The following is a 19642-nucleotide window of genomic DNA, read 5'->3' as shown; positions in this document are numbered from 1 at the left end:
CACAAACAGTACTGATATCTCGGTATCAGCGCATGGGGACGGTAGGGGTGAGAAGCACAGAGAGAGAGACAGAGCGAGAGAGCAAGATCCATAGAGTCAGATCCATTTAAAAGCAGATATAATGAGACAGAGAGCCGGTGGGTTAGTCAATGGGGAGAATTTCGGGTGGGGCGACAGATGGGCTCAAATCCAGAGAGGAATAACCCGTGCACATGTCATCAATCTCAGGACGTGCACAAAAAACACACGGGAAACAAATTCGCACATAGGCGCATGCTTTAGCCTGTCACCACATAGAGACCGACCCTATTAATAACGCCAGCTCGCACACACACAGATGGCTATTATACACTAATACTGTACAGACACACACCCACAGAGCATATTGTGCCTGTGGTCTATTAAAGGTTATTGATGAGCTTCCAGTGACTGGGCAGAGGGAGCCTGACAGGGCCAGACAGCAGTGAGCAGCCAGTGAGATGTGTTTCTACAAGCTGCATACAGAAAAACAGCGTTGCTATTTCACAATACGACACAATCAAGTCTTGTTAAATACCATCTTTATTCCCAACTGGTATGCTGCTTTGGATAAAAGCATCAGCTAAATAAATGAATGTAAATGGAGCTTTGACTGACTCAACCAGTTTTCTTTCTTTTCTTTCAAATTCTCTCTCATTTATGTTTCGCTACCCCATTTTTTTTTGTCTCTCTATTTTTACTCCTCTCTATTCCCCTCCATCTGATTGACTTATTTATAGATGCTCCACACACTCCCTGTCATAAGACATGCCTATTTGTGACGACAGAGCCTGACAGACAGGAAAGGGGACAAACCTACGTGTCACACAAGACTCAACATGTCAATCCAACTGTGATCTCTGACCCCAAGGGAAACAGACCACTGGGAGTTTACTCTATCAATCTGACACACTACAAAGATGCTGCAGTATTCTAACTTGAAAATGTTCAGAATAACACTCCATAGAATAAATCTGAGCTCTTTGAACCATAGAGTTAATCGGCAAAGGCAAAGCCTATGTATTTTTTTTTACCCACAATTTCATACTGAACTTCATTCACGAGGGAGAAGAGGCTTTGATTAATCCACCAAATGCTGGCTGCCAGTTCATTAGCATAGCACCATGAATAAATACAATGATTGGGGGATAAAATAAAGGAGAAAAAAAGACTGAAAGAGAGAGATGGAGGATGCTGTGAGCATTGGGAGCAGAGGAAAAGCAGGCTGATACATTGAGTCTGGTTTAATGTTTAGGTTGGACATCTAAAGTGATGCTTGAGACACTTTTCAAAGGCTTCATTATAATCTTTACATATAGAAATTAATTTTTATTTGGTTGTAAGAAATTCAGTCACTAAATGCACCAATTTGGCTTTCACCACAGTTCCTGTTTTATCCAGAATTTGTAGTGATGCTGTCCTTTCTATATTCACATAACCGTATTACCACAAGTTTTTTCCTTCAGAATCGAAATCCACCAGCAGAATCGGAATCAGAATTGCTAAAATTAAAACGATAACAACCCTATTTCAGACACTGCTCTTGTTGGTCTGTTCCAACACTCTCAGAAATAAAGGTACAAAAGCTGTCACTGGGGCGGTACCTTTTCAAAAGGTACACTTTTGTACCTATTAGGTTCTAATATGTACACTTTAAACTACTAATATGTACCTTTAAGGTACCAAAATGGACCCTTTAGGTACAAACATGTACCTTTTGAAAAGGTACCACCCAAGTGACAGCTTTCGTACCTTTATTTCTGAGAGTGTACCACTGGAAGCAAGTTTACCCTGCGATGGCTGGTCCTGGAAGCAAAAACACCTAATGTGTGAAATGGCTAATAGTGCCACAGAAATTGCACACTGCAGCTTTAAGGCAGAGAATAAAGATGTGGAAAGAGAAATATATTTTTAAAAATTAAATTGTAAGAGAAAGAGAGAGCAGAATAACAGAAAATGATTTATGAGCACCACAACTAGCTCTCCAGGAACAGATTGTTCCCCCAAAAGACCTCCCAGCATTAGCTAACGAATACCGTGATGAAAGTATTGGGGCAGTCCTCTGGCATCAGCTCACATGATAAAGATACATACAGTAACATGACATCTGCATCATCCTTCATAAAATGGAAAGGCGTTGGAGCCGCAGCATAGCAAGTTCAAATGCTCCGACACCATGGTGCCTGTAACAGTACAAATTCGAATACAGCTCTATATAATTTCTTGTCCTCAGTCTCGCTGTCCTTATTTTTTATTAGTGTTGAAAGGAAAAAATCCAAATCCAAATCCAAAAAAGCAACACTACACTACTGTTCGAGTTCTGATATGATTTTTTTGGTTTTTGAAGTCTCTTATGCTCACCAAGGCTTCATTTACCACAAATACAGTAAAAAAAAACAAAAAAAACCCAATAATACTGTAAATTATTACAGTTTAAAATACCGTTTCCTATTTTATTACATTTGTAATTTATTTCCGTGATGGCAAGGCTGAATTTTTAGCAGCCATTACTCTTCTGAAATTGTCTGATGAAAGAAAAACTCAAAAAACTTTTGTAATATTATAAATGTCTTCACTTCCTTTTCAGCAATTTAATGCATCCTTGCTGAATAAAAGTATTCATTAAAAAAAAAAATTGGACTGACCCCAAACTTTTGAATGATAGTGTTGCGTGCCGTACAATCAAGTTACATACTTGAAGATATCTGTTGCCTTGTACACACACATTTAGTTTCTGCTACCTTATGTCTGCTGGGAACGTCAGTGAGAGAAAACCTGACCCAGATCAACCCAGAACCATCTGCTGGAAGGAAATGAGGGAAACTGCTAAAGTGTAGTATTGTGACTAATATGGCATGCAGTTTAGTTAGGACAACAACTCTAATTTACCACTTGAACAATGTGACGGTTGCTTGAGGTTCATAGAAACCTTTCATCCAGCTCCAAACCCCCTCAGCGCGGTCTCACAGAACCTGGGTCAGTAATAATCTATGATGAGGAAAGTGCAACTGATCTTATACAGTATGAGGAGAGGAGTCCCAGTGGCTGCCTGCTTATATCAGACGCTGTTCAGTTCCACATCCGACTGGCTATCTGGTTAAATAAAGAGCCCTAAGAGGCTTTGCTGTTCCTAAGCTAATAATAGTGGGAAATCGCTGTAGTGCGCTGAGAAGCACTCAATGCCTTGCACAGTCTGTGACACTACTAATACACAGGCTTTCGCCAGTAAAGTCACCCAGAGGTGAGACCAACTGTCCCTGGTGCAGTGTGTCTGTGTGTTTGTGTGCATGTAATATCAGATCAGGATTGCGAGGGAAGTCATGTCAGCATGCAAACACACAAACAGTTTAATTGCTTAGATTCCTTGAATGCATACAGGATGGGAACTGATGACAGGAAGTAAAATTTATGAAAAACTCAAGCTCTTTCCTCCATTAGTAATGACGTCCACATAATTCAATTAAGCACAGATGAAGCATGGACCTCTCTAAACATCTACGCCTGCTGTGAAGGCAGAACGGTACTTATCCTTAACGTCACGATGCAACTGTTTGAATTCGTCCACTACTAATGAAAGATGGAGGCAGATGCTGTAATGATCTTTAAGGGATGCCTGGTCTATGCAGTAGATGAATCAACTTCCATCTGTAATTATCTGTGCTATGACTTCGATGTAGCAATGATGTTTATTGGCTGAGGAATGCACTACCTATAAAAACTAACATACATACTCACTTCAGGTACACATATCAGTTTAGTGAGAATCTATTTTAGGAAAACAGACCATTTAAACATGCAAGCGGAGCATACTGCTTTCTTCGATTTTCCATTTTGGCTCCATTTTCAAGTCTTGCGTCACATCATTTTCCTACTTGCACATGTTGTTTTGCTTTCCCCAGCTTCTCTCCCGACTCATTTGTTTTGCTGATGCTTTGTGAAAATCATTTAACAACTCAAGAATTGAGCTTTAGGCCATCATTAAAATGTCAAAAGTGCATTGTGACCTCTGACTCTGATGTGAAATTCCTTAATTCGGATATTTACGGCTGTTCCGACAACCTGTGTGAACTCCGGGCTATAAGATGTCTACGTACATGGCTCAAAGTGGGTAAATTCCGGAATTGCTTACACAACATCCTGACCTGAGTGCTTGTGTGTGCGTATCATCTGTAGTGATGGGTGTAACCTAATCCGGAGTTCCCTATCTAGAACACACATGTACGAAGGGTTTTTCTTACAGATCAAACATCTAACTGTCTCTCTTGTACAACTGGCCTAAAAAAACAAAAAAAAAACTATTTATTGTAAATAAGAAATTGAATGATGAAGATTTTAAATAAGCGCTTTCTCTTGACCGAACAAGCTGCCTCCTAACACTGCCTGTTTCTAAGAACTGTTGGCAGAGTGCCGTCACTTCTAAACACTGAGTCTCTGACGCAAGCCACACAGAGCAGCCCACACCTGTAGCACCAACATCTCTGTAGCGCACAACTGTTTTAAGAACACAAAGAGGCGCACAGCATGAGTGTGTGCGTGTGTGTGCGCGCGTGTGCACGTGCTAGGGCTGTGCCATTAATCCAAATTATGAAAATACAGTAATAAATATAAAACGATTATTGCGCCCCATAAAATAAAAGAGCAAGACTATGCTCTTTTATTTTACATTAGGTTATTCAATTTCTCTAGTAGGCTGTTAACTGAACACTTTAGAATTGCATTAGAAAAAAACTTAAACAGTTTGTTTCATTTGTATCTTTTTTATTCTATTGTATCCTTTTCTTTTTTTTTATTACTGGCATTGTATTCCTTTGCTTTTTTATTACGGGCAGTTTAATTATTTTCAATAATTTTGAGGACTAGAATTTTGAACTAGTTAGCCTAGTATTCTGCTGTGGGATTGAGAATTGTGACATTTCGCTGGTCTCTAAAATGTAGATGTCATAGCAACCGAATTTACAGAAAATATATATTTGATATATCACTATCTTTAGATAAATCTTTCACAAAGTTTTGGTCATGTGTCCCACTAATAATCGTTTTAAATAATCGTGATTATGATTTTTGTCATAATCGAGCAGCCCTAGTGTGCACGCGTTTTTGCCTTTGTCTAAGCTTGCATACGAGTGTGTGGGCATAATTCTGTCTCATTAGTCGATGTTGGATGCTCTCAGTCAATCAGACTCAGTTGAAATAGGTCATATGGGATTCTGCGGTCACACACAATCAGTTTTTATTTGCAAATTTATATTAACTATATTTCCAGTAGCATAGCATAGCTGCTTTCAAAATAGTTAATCTTTTCCAGCAACAAGCACAAAACATTACATTGCTGTTTTTGTGTCACACTGTGCATGCAGCAAGCTGAGACAATAATCAAACACACTTCATGCCACTCTAGACCATTTTTGTGAGTTGGTTTGTTTGTGGCAATGAATTTGCCAAATTTACATTTCTTTTATCTGGTCAATCAAAATAATCAATAAGATTAATTTAACTTTTAGCTGAAGCCCTACAGTGGATATTTGTACAATGAGTATGCTCTATAAATAGGTCCCATATTTTACAAAACTGATTTCTAGAGTAGCAAATCGTTTTTGCACACACTAAACCGTTGCTTTAGGAAGTGAAAAAAGATGACAAGTCATCCTTCCAAGAAGCAAGTACACACTGCATTGTAGCAGACCCATGACTTATGAATCACTCTACATGTTGCAAAAAATATGATATCCAAGTAAGATTTAAATGCAATAGGGGAAACTGAAAAATATGATTCTGCTTTATTTATTTGCGTTTACATTTTAGACGTAATATTTTATAGTTCATTCAGTCTGGGATTTAAATTAATAAAATGCCTCTACGAAAATATAGGAACATCCTTCTATTCATAAAAACGGTCTATAATCAAATAGTTTATGAAACAGTTTTGTTTTCTTATAATATAACTAAAAATTAAAAAAAAAAGTGAAACCATTGATCACCCCGGCAGAATACCTCTATACAGATGAAATACAGGGAAAGTAATTTCATTGCACGCTGCACAGATAGCATTAGAGCTTTAACAATTTGTCTTGAGATGGTATCTATGTTACGGTTTCAAAAAGATAATCATCTGAGAAGATGATGAACAAATACATTTTTGGCCCAACCAAGAATAATAAATGTCATTGCTTATAATATTAAGCAATTTCTTAATGTAATCTGAAGCCTTTCTATCTTTAATAATGTTAGCGCTTCAAATCGGAATTCCATACTCATAACAGAAACTGAATAGAATGAAAAGTCATATCTTTTTTAGACATCATACTAAAGAAACATCAGTTTCTTGGTTTTAGCAACATCCACTATGTCTCAGTCAAATTTTTCCCATGCAGGCGAGTCACTGCTGTGGCCCCAGTTCTGCAGCCAGTTACATCACCAACAAGCTGCGGATGTCCGCTGTGCTAGGTGATGGCAGCCTAAGCCAACATGAACGTATGTTTGCTTTCTAAATAAAGCTCCCTAATTAAACCATCTCATGCTGTGATAACATTACAGGATAAACAAAGCTCAGCCGGCAGAGGGAACGCCTCAGGTTCATTTAGTCCCAACCTTGTCAATCACTGCTGAAATAGCCAAAGCAATGGAGTTAGTTTCAGATCTTATGCCTGGTCAATTGCAGTTCACATTACAGAGCTGCTTACGAGTGCAAAAACATAAAGAAAGGCCTCATACGAATCCTATGAATCATAAACAGCGCTTTTTGCCTGTTCAAACTGTATATGAAAGGAAGTTGAATTCACCTGAGATCAAAGCGGCCAACAGAGCAAAAAGAAATCAAAAGACTTTGATTTTGCTTACAGACACTATATAGGACAAACTTAGCATCATTATATGACCACAAACATGAATATTTACAGTAGATCATTATGTTAGTTTGTTTTGTTCACTATCTGAGAACCTTTTGGTTTCACTGCAGCCAAAAAAAAGAAAAAGAGAAAGAGAAACTGAGAAATAGTGCTGCAAAGATTGATGCGAATTAGGGTTTACTGATTTTACTTTCCGCATTACACTTAAGTTTTACAGGTTTTTGTGGCCTAAATGACATCTTTTAAGCAAAGGAAGAAATTTGCATGACACATAACAGCACAATTGCTGTGGTGAATCAAAATACACTCATCATCTTAGCCGCCAAAAGTCTCAGAGCATCATCTGCGATACGCCACAACCAAGAGACACACACGCGCAAACACAACTATCCAGCTGTCAGACACACTTTTAATTACACAACGGCCCGAGGGTAAATTGTGTAACAGTGCCTTAGGGACCAAAGGAAGGGGAAGGAAGTGAAGCGGTGACTCGGGGGAGTACTAGGGACCTCAGGTACAATGCAACAAACAAGTGTGAAGAAAGGAAAGACTGGAAGATCAAACAATCTGAACTCGGAATCCCAGTTTGTCGTTACAGATCATTAAAAATAAATTTTATCTGAATATTCAATAGATAAATAAACGGTAATACTCAAGCACTCACTGAAAATACTTATTTTAGAAAACAAAAAACACTATTATAACATGTCTAAGAACTTGTCCTATATGAACGCCTCCTAATCGCATCCTGCCTCGGACTGAAAATTATGTTGATGCGATTTGCTATGAAAATGGTGGTGTAACCAACTGCAAAATTAAAAATTGTCTGCTTTTGACAAGTGTGTGTAAATTGTTACTAAATTCCAGTCAAATGTGAAAATCAAAAATATACATATATATATTTTTACAGAGATTGCTTGAGGAAATAACCAAACACCAGCACAATACATTTATTTGGCACATGTTTGACTAGGGAAATTGTGTTTTATGTATTTATTCTGATTTACACTCACAAACTCCACATACAACAGAGTATTGCCCTATGCCAAACACAAGGTTTAAATTCAACACAGCTCCTCTGTCGAACAAATGAATGTCATTTCGCTAAGAGTAGTTAATTCAATAATACATGTACAACAGTACATGAAATTCAGCAACTTTAAATAGCAACCAGACTTCCTTATACAGCCTTATAACCACATATATTGAAAATTTCACTTTCAAGATCACTTTTTGATAAAGCTTTATGCTTAGACTGAAGCTATTTCTATAAATTATACTACAATATTTCATGTTTTTATATTTTATTACATACATGCAATTTTTTGAATTTTATATATGTAATAATTTGACAAAAAATAAACTAAAAAATATATGAAACTGTGAGTCAATAAAAATTATTTTATTGTAAAATGATCTAAAAAAAAAAAAAAAAAAAACGGTTTGGGTTTTTAATCATTTCAATCATTTTGAAAGAGGTCTCTTAAAATACTGTAAAACATTTTGTAAAATATGAATGCAATTTAAGACAACCGTTTTATTATTATTTTAATACATTTTAAAATGTTATTTATTCCTGTTACTCCAGGGTCATCAACCCTTCAGAACAACAACAAAAACATTTTTTTATTTTTATCAATGTCGAAAACAGCTTACTTACTATTTTTGTGTAAACAATGATTTTTTTCAGGATTCTTAATGATTAGAAACTTCACAAAAAGAGCACTTATTTAAAATAGAAATCTTTTGTAACAATTTCAATGTCTTGTCACTTTTGATCAAATTAATGCATCCAAGTTAAATAAAAGTATTAGATTCTTTAAATAAATAAAACTACTGACCCCCATAGACAGTTGTGCACTTTAACAGTAAAACATTGTTCAAATTAATATTATTATTGTAAATTAAAACATGAGTCACCTTATCTATGGTTTAAAAAAATAAATAAATAAAAGATAAAAAGGACACTGCCAAAGGAGCCTCTGTGACATCGTATGGGCTGCTTGATTATGAGAAAAATCATAATCACGATTATTTGTCAATATTGTAATCACGATTATTTAAAACGATTTTTAGTGGGCCATGACTAAAACTTTATATGAAAGATTTATTTAAAGATAGTGATATATATCAAATATATATTTTCTGTAAATAAGGTTGCTATGGCATCTACATTTTAGAGACCAGCGAAATGTCACAATTCTCAATCCCACAGCAGAATACCAGAGTAACTAATATTAGTTAAAAAACAACAACAAAAAAGGTCCTCAAAATTATTGAAAATAATTAAACTTCCAGTAATAAAAAAGCAAAGTAAAAGAATACAATGCCAGTAATAAAAACAAAACAATACAATACAATAATAAAAAAAAAGATACAAATGAAACAAACTGTGCTGCTTTAAGTTTTTTTTAATGCAAGTCTAAAGTAGGGATTCAGTTAAAGCCTACTAGAGAAATTGAATAACCTAATGTAAAATAAAACAGCATAGTCTTCACTGTAAGAATTAAACTTCCTTTGTTTCTTATTAAAGCTACAAATGCCCTGTAGTCAAGAGCAGTGAGTGATTTTGTCTTTGTCTTTTGTTGTTTGATTAAAGGGTTCATATAATGCCCATTTTCCACAAGTTGATATTATTCTTTAGGGTCTTAATGAAAAGTCTGTAACATAGTTAGGTTAAAACTTCTCATTGGTAGTGTAAAAAACCTGTCAAAAACAGCTCTTGTCAGAGCAAGCCGTATTGTGTCATTTTCCTTTAAATGTTAATGAGCTCTGCTGACTCCACCCCTCTCTTCCTAGCCGCTCTCTGAGGGACTGTTTACTTTAGCCGCATTCATCATGAAACTTGCTAATTAGCACATTATTAGGAAAGGCGATTTGCAAAGATTCATTTAAAAAAAACCTTATACTCACTTCTTCTGTAGGTGAAGCTGGATCACGAATGATTTGCGTGAACATAAGATGCATTTAGGTAGATCAGGGGTGCAGTCCCTTCAGAACAAAACCTAATCCACTTCAGCGGCTGAGATGTTGGGAGTAAATGACTACTGCTATGTTCATTATTACATCCAACAACAAAACACCTCAATCGCTTAGGAGTCATTCTTGTCTACATCTGCTCCGGCGGTGAAACAACTGATGACAGCTCACTCAGGGTGGGTCTGAGGTAAGCCACCAGTGCAGTCTGTGCTAAAATACTGCTGTCAACCAACAATTGACCTATCGGTAAGCCCCGCCCCTCGAACGCAGACTAGCCAATGGCAGTCGAGTATCAGTTGCACGGGGAGCGGAACTCGGACATCTTTATGTTTCAGCGCCATAGAGAAACATTGGAAGATCCGAAGCTGGCATCGGTTTTATGGGGTTTATGCTTCAAAAATGGAAAAATGATGTGCCAGGGGTACTTGTAACACTTATTCCAGGTATCGTGAGAGGATGGGCAATATAATTTATTTTATTACATTTCCTGAATCCAAACAAAACAGAGCAAAATGTCCCCAAGTATTCACCCCAATACAAATGAAGACAAAAACGTTCATTTTCTGGTTGTCATACACTCATTAAGTTACAGTTTTCATCTGCTCAATCTTGTGCTTTAGCAAGGTATCTCTGGCTAAAACTAGCTAACGTTAAAGTTAGTGAGTCCATGCTAACGTACAAACCTAAATAGTGGACTGTTCTCACGTCTTGTACAGTGTAGGTCAAAAACACACAAATGTAGGTCTACATTTCAGTGCCTCTCCATATTAAACTGATTAAATGTACATTAATTTAATCGTACCCTAATCCTGCATGTTGTTATCCACGATCGTGATGACCGACTGTAATATGAGACTTCTCCCGCTTACATTGTGATCTGTAAACCCTTGCTTACCCACCGTATTTATTTTAAATATTTTATAAATCCCTCCATGGAATATTTAATTCCCATTTGGTGTCCAAAATTGTGCAAAAACATCGTGGGACAAGGTTTTCACACTGCAGCGGTCATTGAACAACAGTGAGCAACTCCGTTTGTTTGTCCGAGGGAGCAACAGTAACTAAGGGCGGCAGGGCTTACCGATAGGTCAATTGTGGGAGTGGCCTTTGTCCGTGTGACGTCACACAGACAGGCATCTGAGATCGGCTCGATTTGAGAAAGGAGTAAAGATTTTAGTAGATTCAAAAAAAAAAACACTGGGTGGATTTTTATCATTATAGGGTGGCTGTGTACACACACTGCCAACACACATTCCAGTTCAAACAACTTCTGACTTGACTTAACAAGTTAAGTCGTGACGTATTGTCAAGTATGGTGACCCATACCCATACTCGAAATTGTGCTCTGCATTTAACCCATCCAAGTAGTGAACAAATGCACACACGCCAGAATCGAACCGGCAACCTTCAGGTTACAAGCCCGACTCCCTAACCATTAGGCCATTAGGCCCTTGTAAAAGGACCCCTTTAATATAAAGCACACAGTCCCAGCAGGAATATAGCCCACTGTCACTTTAAGAGCCGCACAGATCCAGTTTACCATTGCAAAAGTATTTCCATTCAACTCTTTACTTTCATTTATTACATAACCGACAAGAGTTTACGTGAATAATCACTAAGCGCCGCATTTTGACACATTTTTGCGTGTATTTGACTATCTAGGCGCTAAAAGATGACTTTACATGTCCGTGTTGTGTTCCGTCTCTGAGCACATACATTAGTAATCCTCCCAAGGAAGCGCATTAGTGTCGTTACATGATTTTACTGATTTGCACGTGAAATTGGGCTTTTATGGAGGAACGAAAGCGCACCGCTGGAAAGGGGGCGGAACGGGGCGCAATAATCATTTTATCTCGAATACTGTTTTTCATAATCGTTGGAGGCCGAAATTGAAACTGAATTTCGATTAATTGCACAGCCCTAACATCTCATTTGAAATGTAAAATCAGCTAGCACCTGTGACTGATCCAACACACTCCTGTCTCTCTATCTCTTACTAATGCCAAACTCTGAGACTTCAGAAACCTTCCCTTGAATTAGCATCCTATGAATGTTGCTGGTTTCAGTTACACTAAATTTAAACTAGACAAATGCCACACATATCTGCTCATGCCTCGCCCCAGGAAACAAGGCCCTCACACCCACCACATTACAGACCCTCTCTCACACAGTGTGCAGATCCTGTAACAAGAAAACACACCTCTGCAGCCCCGTGAGTCAGGTGATTCACTGGTACACATGGTCCTCTTGCTGGAGCTAAGCTAACAGTTAAATGGCACCAAACAAAGCTCCAGAAACAACTTGTGGGACACGAGCTTGTAATGTTGATGGCCTGACCATTAGTGTCAAGTGCCCTGAATGCATGTAAAGCTGATTCACTCTCATGTATTACAACACCGCGTCTGGCAGCAAATCAACATGAAGCTCGCCAAAATAAGAACAGCAGCGCCACAGACAACGATCAGTAGCCTGCTGTAGTCTTAGTAATACATGTCTTTGCTTGTACAGAGGAAAAAAGACAGAAGAGGAAGGATTTTTGATCATATTTGTCGGATTGCGGACAAAATGAATTGAAGATGAGATGCTCATTGGTCACTGGTAAGGCCTTGAGACATCTTCTTACCAACTGCCACTAACATAATTTAATCTGGGCCATTAAAGGGATAGTTTACCCAAACATTTCAATTCTGTCAGAATTTACTCACTCTGATGTTGTTCCAAACATGCGTTCTTTTTTTTTTTTTTTTTACAATGAAGTCAATGGTAACCAAAACCGTTTGGTTACCAACATTCTGCAAAATATCTTGTTTTGTGTTTTTTTTTTTTTGGATTAACTTAACTATACATTTAACCCAGCAGAGTTGAGCTGACATGGCTGTTGAAGTTCACCTGCTGACAAATATGGTCACACACACCAATGTCCTTGAAAAACTGAAGACTGAAATTTGTTGAAAAAAAACTATTATTGCTAACTTAAGACACTTCCATGTACATTTGCTACATTATCCATAATATTTTCTCACGGTTCCTCTGCAATGGATCGCCTGCAAGCAGATCATTCACACCTTTATGTTGCATGTTAACACGGTTCTGCAGAAGCAAAAATGAGTCAGCACTGTTAGCCTGATTCAAACCCCGGGCAGAATTGCATATGAATATATTAAAAAAAAAATTAACTTCATTAACACAAATAAAGCCCTGCATGCTTGAGACGATGACGTTCACACTATTGAAAGTTTAACAAACCTTTCTGCAGAACATTCAATACCACAAAGTTAGAGTGTTATGGGTTGACAGGGCGTTGCTATGTGGTTGCTAGGGTGGTTATTAGGTGGTTTCTTACTGGCTAAAGACCAGTTAACACCAAGAAGCACAACTACAACGATAACTATCATGATAACTGTATTAGCGCCCCACACCAATGGACAATAACATTCTCTAAATGGGCACAGCAGTTATTGGCTGTCAATGTTTTTTTGTTTGTTTTAATAAATCGCTGGCCAGCTGGAAAAAAAAAAAAATCATTCTAAAAAGTGATTCCAATGATTTTGTTCCTTTGTGTCATTGATATAGTTGTGGTATGGACTTCCCTATTCTTACAGAATTAGAGTGATTAAAACTTTATAGTTATATTTAACAGTTATCATCCTTGGTGTGAATGGCCCTCAGAATAAGCATGCACATGGCACAGTTCCCTCCTTCGATATAAGTCTATAGGCTTTTTGTCTCTTTTTTTTTTCTTTACATTTGACAAAATTTACAGCCCAATAGAAAAATAATGGCACACCTCTTCAACAAGCTGCACAATTTGAGGTACCACTCATGTCTGTAACACAAATGGTGTGGGACGAGTTATGTACTGAAGATTAAAACTTGAGTAAAGGTTTAGAAAAAAAAACCCTAAACCTAAGTTTTTAATGCTTGCCTTAGAAAGCAGCAACAACAATTAATTTTTTCCACTCAAAAAAGCCGTTTTAATGTTGCGAGAGCTTTCCTGGTAACATCTTGTGGCTTGCAGTTATGCTGTTGTGGTCTAAATAAAGCTGCCTGGGCTAAGCTACCCCTTATTACTCGTCCCCTGACCAACAAGCGTCAAGGCTACACCTGAGTCTGTGGCCTCACCTGGGGACGTAGCGCACAGCATTTGAACACTTCTCTGTTGATCGGCACACACAGCGTGAGGCGGTGCGGGGCTCAAAGGTGCGGCGATTTGTCCGGTGGCACTTGCTGGCCTAGGGGGGAGTTCTCCTCTGACGGGACTAGCGAACCTGCAGTCTGCCCTCTGCCACTTTTGCAGTGGCTTAAAATAACCCACCCTGAGAGCGATGTAATTTCAGTCTTTCCCACGACCGAGACAGCCAGCCAGCCAGATGAGCAGATGCATGCTAGCACAGACACTAAACACTGCACGCCCTGCTTTTTTTCACAGACATTTAGCTACCCACTCATAAACTACCTCCAGACTGGTGCTTGTGCACTGTTGACCTGGTTTATCAGAGCCTGAAGACTGTAAGAAGATGGACGCAAAGGTTTACCATGAAAACAACACCACCACACTTCCAGATGGCATTTTAAGCCAACTGCTGATGGAAAAGATGAAGAGACAGAGAAAGTGGAGAGAAAGAGAAAGAAAGACTGAAGCCTCTTTCCTGTTTCTGTCTAGGCAGGAGGGTCTTGTGCCCCTCCCCTTGAATTCCACTGCCATCTGAAGACCACATGCTGTGCCTGGGCACGACGCCAGACAGCTCTGACTTTACCCAGCCCTGAGAGAGCACCTTCTGCCCCTACTACTGCCACCTCTACAATGGAAGAGGCCACTTTTACTGCACACTCAACCTCTGTTTTACAAACAAGGGGTATGAAATACTAGTTTTGTGTATTGTGATCTTATATTTGAGATTAATAATTTCAGAAAGCATAACACAATTAGCAACAGTCCCATTTTCATAAAAATGGGTGTTTATGTTCTGATACTTTATGATAATCTCCAACCATAAATTCACCAATAATCAATACTCACATCAATAGATGTGGTTTGGATTCAGTAATATGACATGTAGGCCTATTTGCTGTGACAGGAAAAAGTTGGCATTTAGTCAACATCTTTTTATTTATTTATTTTTTCTTTTTTTGTTACAGTGAAACTTAATCTATTCTTACTTTTTCTTTTTTAACCGGGGAAAAGTGATAAAAAATAAAATAAAAAAACACCATAAAGGACTTAATTATTAATAAACAAATCATTTTAAAAAACACAATTATTTAAATTAAATAAATATTAAATACAACTTGTATGGTTTCTACTTTTGTTATGTTTCTTTACAGAAAAAAAAAAAAGTTAATTTGAAAGTTGACTCACATGTGCTCAAGTTCATCTGAGGTGGGTCATTCAAGGTGACGATGGCCACTATGCAAATATTCGCAGATTAACCAAACAAGCTGACAGTCCTCCTGTGTGATTTCACTTTGGACTAAAACCATTGAGAACTAACAGAACTACAGCTTTATTCAGTGTGGTTATGTACAACATTGACGCCTAACAAGAACATGAACTATCATCCATTTTTGTACGCCCTCAATACACAGCAACTTACAAATACTTGATCAAAAACTCACCTTGAATCAAATCAGCAGCTCAAACATCAGGAACAATTATGAAAAAAAAAAAAAAAGTAGTCTATAGGCCTACCGATTAAAAGCTTTTGCCACTTTCCATAGACAGAGTATAAAATAGGACCTCAAACTCTTTGTTCACAACTCTGCAATTTCTGAATTTGGGAACCGTGTTTGTCTAAAATGTCTGATTTGTGAGATTACGTTTTAGCAATAAGACTTACATAAATATAAAAATTAAACAGACAATTAAATACACAATTTGTTCAATTAGAAAATAAATGGGGAAGAAGAAAAAGGGTAACAGGTTTGCACATACAGTACAGTCTAAATTAAGCTAGTTTGGGACTAAAGGTTAGATTATAGTTACTGAATATTTAGTATGATCAGTTTTCTTGAGTAGCAGGGTTGAATGGTTAAGCCTGAAAAATGTGTTGATGGTGTAATTATTTCAATAACAGCAATATAAGCAACAACAAATTAGGTTTCTTACAGACTAGCGCTGTGATGAGTGGGTGAGAGTGAGACCGTGTATGTGCACTAAAACGCACCTCCTGTTTGTCAGCACTCCCGTTTAAAATCAAGTATACTCAGAACCGTATTCTCATCTTTGTTGTTTTATTCATTTTTACATCCGTTTGTAGTTTCTTTTTCCCCTCTGTCTCTAACTGCATTTTGGGAGAATTACCGTAATTACTCTACAAAATGGGCATGTTAGGTCATAAACCTTTAATATTTATATTTTTAAAACAAATCTGCATAAACATCTGAATTACAGCTTACCTCATCTCAATCTGTAAAGGTGCGAATGCCTACATTGATCAGCATTTCAGTGGCTGTAAAATCATGCCTGGAGTTCTGAGAAAGTTCTCATTTAGTTTCAGAAAGTTACGTTTTTGGTAATTAAAATTAGTTCATAAAAACAAACCAAACCAGCCAAAACTAAAAGACTGAGTCATCAAAATTAAATAAGATCTGATGATATTTTGACAGAAAATCCTGATCTAATTTAAACTGTCTCAGCTTTATTAACAAACACAAGAAGCAAACGGATCAGTTATCTTTTTCTAACAACAGCCAGAGGCACAAAAAACACTAATAAGTGTGTATAGTAACAACAGCCCTGCCCTTTAGCTGCATTAAAATCCTGATGACTTCTTGACATACATGAGTGGACACCGACATTACTTAGGATAAAACCTGTTCAACAACTAAAAACTAATTTATTTCTATTTACCTTTATAAATAAATCTTTTTAATTAGGATATGAAACTTTCCTAACATTCTCTATCAAATTTAGCTATTATATTTTCTCTAGTCAGTTGCTGTTAATTATGTAAAACAATGGGGCAGGATACAAATTTAAGTTACTAAAAAAATTATACTCTCTGCTCCTATATTAAACAACATCAGTTTGAAATTCTCAATACTCTACACTTCATAAGGATAAAATTGAACTACATATGGTAGCTGGGGTACAAAAAAAAAAAAACATACATACACTACCAATTCATAATTATCTTATAACACCTGCATATGTGTGTACAAATCTGACATACGGTCCAAATTATACAGTGCAACAGACTGAAAATCACTTGCACACAGAGGTTTTTTTATTTCCAGCATTTAGTCCAAATACATCCTCCAAACTTCTGTCTCAAATTAAAGGTTTTCCCTTTTCCCTCTGCGAATGTCCACACAGACCATCAGGCGGTCATGTCTGAGGTAAAATATCTTTGTACATTCACTGATTCCTGTAGCAAAGCCTTCTTAATTACACTAGGTTACTGCTTAAAACACAATGGTACAGTATTTTACATAATATACAAAACATGGTGGTCATTCTTTTAAAATATGACACAAAATGCTCAGTTCTCGTTTGCCTAGGCAATATATGCAATTTACTGATCATGCAATACTTAAAAAATAAAAAACCATGCAAAACTTAAACAAAAACACACTGGGGTCCACCCACACACAGGCATTCTGCTTTCACTATACCCAAATCTCTTTCCTTCACGACACACTCGAGCACACTGACAGGGGCTGATAGGGTTGCTACTTCTCACACACGTTTTTTCATCAGGCAATTACACAAACACACACACATAGGCCATGTACGGTGGTCGCAAACTGGAAACAATCTGCACTGCTGATTATACATCTGACATGACAAATTTTTAACAAAATACTGAGGGCTTCAACAACAACAAAAAAAAAGTGATTATAATATAATAATCATCATTATAAATACTAGTATCATTTACATTTATTTGCACATGAAGTGGAAACGCTTACTGAGATTTTAACAACTCTGTTTGATAACAAGAGCATTTTAAGTAAAAATATCACAGTTTTACTCTACAGCAACACTTTGGTCTGATCTTGTAATGTGACTGGCATGCGATAATGCTAAATTAAATATTTTAATAGCTAGTTGAAAGCTATGTAAATTATGTTAATGACATAAGCAAGAATACTTAAAATATATTGCATTTTTATGACTTTAGGGAGATGTTTGATGAACTACACACCAAGCATGTTTATATTCTGGATTTTGGATCTTTTCCAAACTAAAAGATGATATGTGCTTCAAAATGTGTAAGCACTGTTTAGAAAGGGAAAAACAGAGACACCCTCCCTAAACTGTTGATAATGACTCATATATATTCATGCACTTAAAAAAAAAATGCATCACCTGCAAACTCGGTGACAAAACTAGCTACTGTTGATGTTTTGATGTAAATAAGAGTAAAATGGAGAAATGAAACAGTGTAAGTTCAGTATTAGTGGAAACTTAAGGGTTGAAACTTTTTCCATGTGCTCTAGCTGAAGGCAGGGGCGAGTGATAACAGAAACTTTTATAGCATTTCACTGTGCAGCAGCTGTCAGATTCATGGTGGCTCGGTCTCAAACCACTTAAACGCGTCTATGTTGTCCAAAAACACTGTCTAGGCAGGCAGCTAAAAAGGTTTTGAGCCGCTGTGACCGGCTTAGTCTTCAGCAAAGTGTCCAGGTCCTCTTTGGTTGCATATAAATTCACTCAGCGCCTAAACTTACCGCTTCTCATTTTCATTGGCTGGATTTACAACCGCACAAGAAACTAAACAAAACTGCAGCTGCTGGCGTAAAGCCGGCGAGTGCTGTGGTTTTAACGGTGCGGCGCTGCTGCTTTTGATACCGTGTTTTGCATTTGCTATCGACCTCCTCACTTTTTCGATGCATGATTCATGAGTTAATCTACACCGCAGCAGTGTGTGAGAGTATCCCGAAGTAGAGGCACTGACCTGCGGGGCCTAGCGGCGGCTGCTGCCCGTCTTCCCCAAAGATCAATCTGAAGTCCAGCTCTTCATTCCCGGGGCAGTTTGCAGTAGTCATCGGGTTTGACAGCTCGGGCTCACCCGTCTAAGTACGCCGACTCTTGAATAAACTCACTACATTGACTACTAATAAAGGCAAAACTTTTAAACTTTTCCTCCGCGCTGTACTTCTCTAAGCCCGGGCAGAAATATTATTGCTTCTCCCTCAGAATAATCCAAACTGCTCGACCTTCTGCGGAGCTTCAGCGATCTCGCAGCGGCTTGAACTTTTTGCCCGCGGGGTGGAGGGGGTGAGCGTTGTGCGTCAGCGCGAGCGTTAATCGAGTTCGTCCGTAATTTCGCTGAGGCTCTCTGTCTCGAGCTCCTATCCCAACTTTTACTAACAGCGCGTGACAGGGCAGTTCCAGCGGTGACGTCAGGCGAGGCGGCAGACAACACAAGCGCGCGCGCGCACACGCACTCAATCACTCACGCACGCTCTCTCTCTCACACACACACACACACACACACACACACACACACACAACCCAGAATAACCTAGCCTTTAGCGGGTTTATGGGTCTTGTAGTTTCTGTGAACTGTACTTAACTGGAGTTGAATCAGCCGTTCCACGTGTTCAGTGGATTTTATTTTGAATGTAATATACTAGCCTACATTAAATTAATATAAATTGTGAGATTTACATAATTTAATATGACTACACACAATTGAATAATTGTAATATAAATGATATTGTAATTTAAATACATTTTTAATTTGTTATGAAGTTTCCTTGTTTACATTATTTAGAAGCAAAGATATAAATCTTTGTTATTTCCAGGTTTAAATCCCAGATTTTCAGTGTTGTCTCAGACCTTTGGACTCTAC

At 37.7% G+C, this 19642-nt stretch overlaps 1 protein-coding gene across 2 annotated transcripts in view; it reads right to left on the bottom strand.

The window, feature by feature from the left end:
• Positions 1–19234, bottom strand: part of nfatc3a (nuclear factor of activated T cells 3a) — a 77708-nt gene extending 58474 nt beyond the window's left edge. The window contains exon 1 of one of the 2 annotated variants that reach the window (XM_058783533.1): positions 18743–19234. In XM_058783533.1, the coding sequence (XP_058639516.1) occupies positions 18743–18833 (91 nt within the window). In that variant the 5' untranslated portion in view covers positions 18834–19234. Of the gene's footprint in view, positions 1–13964; positions 18712–18742 lie in introns of those variants that run through there. The other variant, XM_058783534.1, reaches the window with a different exon arrangement.
• Positions 19235–19642: the final 408 nt, after the last annotated feature.

Source organism: Onychostoma macrolepis, chromosome 07 (genome assembly GCF_012432095.1).
Source record: "Onychostoma macrolepis isolate SWU-2019 chromosome 07, ASM1243209v1, whole genome shotgun sequence".
In the NCBI taxonomy this organism is placed as follows: Eukaryota; Metazoa; Chordata; class Actinopteri; order Cypriniformes; family Cyprinidae; genus Onychostoma; species Onychostoma macrolepis.
This window is presented reverse-complemented; position numbering and strand designations above follow the sequence as displayed.